We start from the raw sequence: 6,056 nt of genomic DNA on the forward strand, positions 1-6,056 counted from the left end.
ACCGCGGGGAAGGAGAAGCAGCGGGCAGATGGAGCGATCGGAGATTCATGCACCATTTCTAGCGCAAGTGGAAGACGGCTGAAGCTGGCTGGTTTACTGCTGCGTTAGCAGTTTCATCTGCAGACTGCGCGATTGTGCTACAATTGCCAAAGCACAGTGATAAGTAACAATAAATAAAGTTTCCTCCAGAGAGCCAAAAGTGCATTCCACTGTGGTTATCCTTACTGAAGTGAGGAACCTCTCCTCGTAAGTCAAGCAGTAGCTTCTGGTATGCTGACAATTTAAATTAGAGGGAAAAAGAATTCTCCTTAAAGAGGTAAGATAGAAAAGCACCAGGCTTGAGAAAACATTAATTCTAGAGATAACTGGATTTCATGGGACATGCACAATACGACTGCAAGGTTACATACATATATTGCTTTTCAAATACCAACAAAACGACAGTCTTGAAATCAACCCTGAGCAGCAAAAAACCAGGGCCCTGGCTTATAAAGGACAACAAAGCCAAATGGTGTGGCTTTAAGAACAGTAATGGCCAATGAATGTAGCTTCTTGGAAAGCTGCAAGTCTTAGGAAGAGATTATGGCATTTTAAAAAGCCTGCACTATATTTCTGAACTCAGTAGTTTGAAGTTTAAAAATACCAAGAAAAAAAATTCTCCAGGATCACATCTTCTCCCTGTCATGACCGACTGATATCACTAGCTATGGTGGAAAAACAAGTTCACACCTCAGCCTATCCCTCTGTGCCCAAATCTATGTGCTTCCAGATTAAAATAAGGCCCCTATTACACCTACAGAGACTATTCAAGTTCAAGTAAGGTGACATTACAATTTCACCATATGTTTTGCCATACTCCACTCTGGAAAGCTATTTTAGTCTGGCTTGAAGCAAGATGCCAGCACAATTAAGGAATACTAACTAACACTATACACCCACTGTTGTAACAATTTCCCCCTCATCTGCAAATGAAGCTGGCAACTTTAATACCAGACTTTCTTAAGGAAAAAACTCAATGTGAAAAAAAAGCAATGCTTGTTCCACTCTGCTAGAACTTAAGTAAGTCTAAAAGACTCGTGACTGGAAACAAAGGACTTGGAAAGGAATGAAAAAAAACCAAACCTAGACAATGGACCCAGTGTTTGTAGCTCACTGTTAAATAACTGGAAGACAAGCAGCACCAACACAAACCTCATTCTGAAACACAGCTTACTGAGGACAGTAGAGTAAGAGCCTAAGCCAGGGATTATAGTTACCAAAGTATAGGAAGACAAGTTTATTCCATGGTACTAGGGCACTGTCAAGAAGGAAGAAAAATACCACCTCTCCTACTCTAGGAACTAGTGAATTTGACATATATTCCCAAATTGAAGTGTTTGCATTATGTTTAACACTATACAAGATATTTGTTACTGGGAAAGCCAGAAGTTCAACAAATAGCATTTGCACACCCACCAAGCATATGGTCTGAAAAACCAATTCAGAAGCAATATTGTTCAACACTTCAGTTAGCTAGTAAAAACTAAAAAAAAAATCCAAAACCTAATTTTCTCAATATTTTGACCTTCAAATCAGCAAAGTGACAGCTTTATTGAATTCAAGCATTGAGTTTGAACATTGCAAGCAATAGCTTGTAACCAAAATGACTCTTTTCTGAACACCCAAATACTAAGACATCCTTTTACAAATGCATATACCTAGTCTTTCTCTAGAAGAATAAATTTTTGTCCCATTCAGTATGCAAAAGGACAGCTTACCACCAACATTGAGTGGTATGGGTTCGTGTATTTATTTTTGTAACAGGTAAACAGGGAACTAGACAAATATGCTAAGCTGTTAAACCCTTTATAGACCCAAGCAGCACAATACATACCCCTTCTTGCTTTGTGAACAGGTTAAGGCACTCAGCCAGAGCCTCACATGTTTCCTGGGATACTTCAGAGACCACATCAACTTTCTGCAGGAGGGGAGAAGATATTCCTGAAAGCACAAAAATATTAGTAATGTTAGAAGGACATTGTAAATGTCAGGATTCTTGTAATTATTTTTTCCTCTAAGTAATATAGACATAGCGTTCACATGTTACAGGAAGGCTGGTGCATTGCAAGATCTGTGGGAGGGTTTTTTTGCATCCTTTCCCTAGTACTGGCATAAGAGGCACATGAACAGACTGAGTTTCTCTTTCAGCATGGTTTAGAAAGCAGAGGCAGTAAGCCATGGCAGCAGGACACTGGGAAAGGAACTAGCAACAATCTCATTTTAACCACTTTCTAGATTTTAAAGCTTCAGGTGACAGAATTTAAATAAAAAGGATTCTGCACTGGTTTACTATAAATAGAAGTGTAAAATGTAGATATTTTTTGCCTTCTGCCATGTATTACACAGAAGAGAAAGAGCTTACCACAGTGCTCAGTGCAGGTGAAAATTTAGGTTTGAGAAAAATAGATTGAATTGTAACTACGAGCACACTGGACAATTAAAGGGGAAGGCTTTATTTTCATGGACTCATGCGTAAGTAGTACAGCTTGTCATGTCACATCCTGACCTCTATGACCATCTACAGAAGGAACTGCACGTCTAGAACCAGCAGGAAATCATAACTCAATCAGCTGGTAGAAATGATTGGAGTCAATCTGTGAAGTTTTCTGATGTGCAGCAATTCCTTGGAAATCAAGTAAGTAATTTTCTCAGGAAGCATAGTTGTTGCAATTAAAATAATTGCAACATTTAGTGCCTGCAGACTCCAGGATCAGTTGACACCATTTAGTAACCCAGCTGCTTTGAGCTGATGTCACACCACTGAAGATTAAGAGGTCCATCAGTGATAGTACCTGAGTTTATGTTTCAACTTATACTGCTTATGCAGGACAAGAGACAGTACATTTCCACACACTAATTGTGGTCTCTGAAACCAGAGCTCACCACTGACTCAAACTGGCTCTTCCAGCAGCTGCTAAGAACAGCTAGTGCCTCTAGAAGGAGGGGCAGCACACTGAGTGCAGGAGACATCTTTATTTGTAATATACAAGATGCATAAGTCTCAAAGATTCAAATGGCATGCCAAGTCTCTGGACTCAGAATAGCATGTTGAAACAGGGAGAGAATTTTAAATACCAGGTGCCAACATAGCCATTTTTATATTATTCAAACGATTTTAGGGAAAACTCCACACAGAAGGGTTTCCAACTCAGAAATTTGCATTCTTCTGGAGCCAGAGAATTCAAATGCTTTAAAAATACCACAACAATGGGAGAACTAGAGCAGTTGTCTCTGCAGCAACCTACAGAAGTTGCACATGATTCCAGACACAGTTCACTGACCTAGCAAGTTACAAACATCCCTTGGAAGGAAAACAGGAACTTATTACTGCTATTGGCCAAGACTAGCAGTTTCTAGGAATGAGACAGTATCTGCTTTTGCTTTACTATGGGTATTGGTTGTTTAAGTTGTGTATTTCCTTTCAAAAAATGTTTTTCTTCTTTAAAAAAGAACCTCACTTGTTCTACAGAGTCAGGGAAACTGCCTCTATAGCTACCAAAAGGAATTTATCCACCATATACTAATTTTCAAACTGGGGGTTTTTGTGAAAAATTCTGTTTTACTGTAACAGCAATTACAAAAGCTTCACAATAAGACATTATGAAATGTCCCTTTGCCTTGTGAAATAAAAATCTGGTAAAAATTCAGTTTATGAAAAAGAGTGTAACATCACAGAGTAACTTACCCCATTAGCATGTGGAGAAAAAGCTGTATTTTTAGCCTTCTTTTGGAAAGGCACAGGGATGAAAGAAGAGCTTTTTTCTTCTCAAAACTACAGACTAGGGATCTGCATAGACAAACAACTTGTTCTCTAATCTGAGCTACAAAATTTTAGCCACAATATATAACTAGGACTCAGGTCCAAAGGACCAACACTTAGATGTTCTTATAGAATTCCTTTGTGTGTTTAATACATGAACAACTTCTCTACATGTTTAAGGCATTTAGTAAAACAAGTACAAATCTCTAGCATCTTGATGCCCGTGATATATTTTAGCAGTTATGCTGCAAAAATCTAAGTACGTGTTAAGAATTATAACTTGAAATGAAACCTGAGAAGTTCAAATCTGGCATAAAAGTCATAGCAAAATCTGTGGAATATGTCCCATCATATCATGCCTCCAGTTCTCTGTATAGTTTTGTGATTTCACTGCTCTTTGTAACTGTGAAGAGACACTTATGCACTACAACAAGCTACCGACCACAGATTTTTTTAAAAAAAAACCCTTGAAAGCAGACAACTGTGTTATATTTTTATGATACTATTCAATAAGGACTATAGCTAGAGGCAGTTTCACTGCATTTACAGCTGCTAACAATATTTCTTTCAATCAGCATACTTCTTAGTTGTTTCTCCAAATCTGAAATCTTAATTGTTAGCAATTACTGTAATGCTACTTTATTTGAATCTTTTTTCATGGGGAAAATTGTCCTCCATTTTCAAGCTCCTGAAAATTTGATTTTGGGGAAATAAAAGCATCCTGTTAAAAAGAAAAAATTAGTTGCTTGGTAACAAACTACATTTTAAATTAATCAGCTTTACCTTTTGTAGCATCCAAAGATTTAACCATTGCAAGGAAGTCTGAAACCTCTTTACTGAGTCTTTGTTGGCATGCTTGTGCTTTCTGAAAAAAACAAGGATAGCTAGTTCAGAAGTGCCTTGTTCTAAGGAAAGTGTATGTTTACTTTCTTTACTATAGTGAAATTTTAAAATTTGGACAGCATTAAATCTTAACAAAGATTCCCAGTCCAGAGACTGATACATTAAAACTGAAACAAATTACTGAAACTACCTTCAAAGACACAAAAGCGAACAGAGTATTTATGAACATTTTATCACTGACCAGATTTTGTTTAATTTAATGTAGCAAATCAACCTGTCAAATTTGCCACTTTTGATTTTTCCCTCGTTCTTTATTGAGCAGTTTAAAAACCTGGGAAGAGCAAGTGCTTGCTCTTTGAGAAACTTAAGGACAAAATAAGCACATTCATAGGTTAACTGATAAATAGCAAGTATAATGACATGCAGAAACCAGCCCCAAGATCATATTTCAAGCCCACATTCAAACCTGGAGACAGTTATCATAAAACCATAGAATGGCTTGGGTTGGAAAGGACCTTAAAGATCACCTAGTTCCAGCCCCTGGCCATCCACACCTTCCACTAGCCCAGGTGGCTCAGAGCCCCATCCCACCTGGCCTTGACCACTTCCAGGGATGAGGCATCCACAGCTTCTCTGGGCAAGCTGTTCCAGCACCTCACCATCCTCACAGTAAAGAATTTCTTCCCAATATCTACATGAAATCTCTCCTCTTCCCACTTTTCCTATACAACTACATCTAGTGTGTAATCACTACTACACAGTTGGCCTGTGTAAAAAGTCACTCCCCCTCTTTTTCATAAGCCACCCTTAAGGCCACAGTGAGGTCTCCCTGAAGCCTTTGCTTCTCTAGCTCTCTCAGCCTGTCTTCAAAGGAGAGGTGTTCATTCATCTCTGGTGGTCACCTTTGTGTCCCTCCTCTGGACCTGCTCTAACATGTTCACATCTTTCTTGTGCTGAGTACCCAGAGCTGGATGTAGCACTCCAGGTGGGGATCTCATGAAGGCAGAAAAGGGGGGCAGAATGGCCTCCCTTGCCCTACTGGCAACTCTGCTTTTGATGTGGCCCAGGATGCAGCTGGTCTTCTGGGCTTCAAGTGCACTGTTATCTATTAAATAATACCATCTTCTGTAGGCTGCTGGGGACTGCCAGGGCCAGTTATCCTCCCACCTCTGCTGTGCCATGAGCTACTTTATGTTCTTGTACTAAAAGGAATGGTACAAGCTGCTTGGAGTTTAGCCACATGAAGATTTTTGCACTGCAGCATCAACTTTCCCTTAAAATAGAAGGTTTTAGCAGTACATGTATAGCAAAAAGCAAGAATCACAGGCTGAATGCTACAATTACCAAAGACTACTCAATTCCATTGCAGATACGAGCAGTCACTATACAATGCATCTGATGTGATCTGAGGTAG

At 39.1% G+C, this 6,056-nt stretch overlaps 1 protein-coding gene across 2 annotated transcripts in view; it reads right to left on the minus strand.

Annotated features, from left to right (window-relative positions):
* The window catches only part of OSBPL1A (oxysterol binding protein like 1A), a 76,566-nt gene that overhangs the window by 47,558 nt on the left and 22,952 nt on the right, over window positions 1-6,056 (minus strand). Inside the window, exons 14-16 of one of the 2 annotated variants that reach the window (XM_031066559.1) lie at window positions 5,360-5,363; window positions 4,583-4,664; window positions 1,874-1,980 (exon numbers count right to left, since the gene is read on the minus strand). In XM_031066559.1, the coding sequence (XP_030922419.1) occupies window positions 1,874-1,980; window positions 4,583-4,664; window positions 5,360-5,363 (193 nt within the window). Of the gene's footprint in view, window positions 1-1,873; window positions 1,981-4,582; window positions 4,665-5,359; window positions 5,364-5,910; window positions 5,915-6,056 lie in introns of both variants that reach the window. The other variant, XM_031066558.1, reaches the window with a different exon arrangement.

This window comes from Geospiza fortis, unplaced genomic scaffold (assembly GCF_000277835.1).
Source record: "Geospiza fortis unplaced genomic scaffold, GeoFor_1.0 scaffold53, whole genome shotgun sequence".
Taxonomy (NCBI): domain Eukaryota; kingdom Metazoa; phylum Chordata; class Aves; order Passeriformes; family Thraupidae; genus Geospiza; species Geospiza fortis.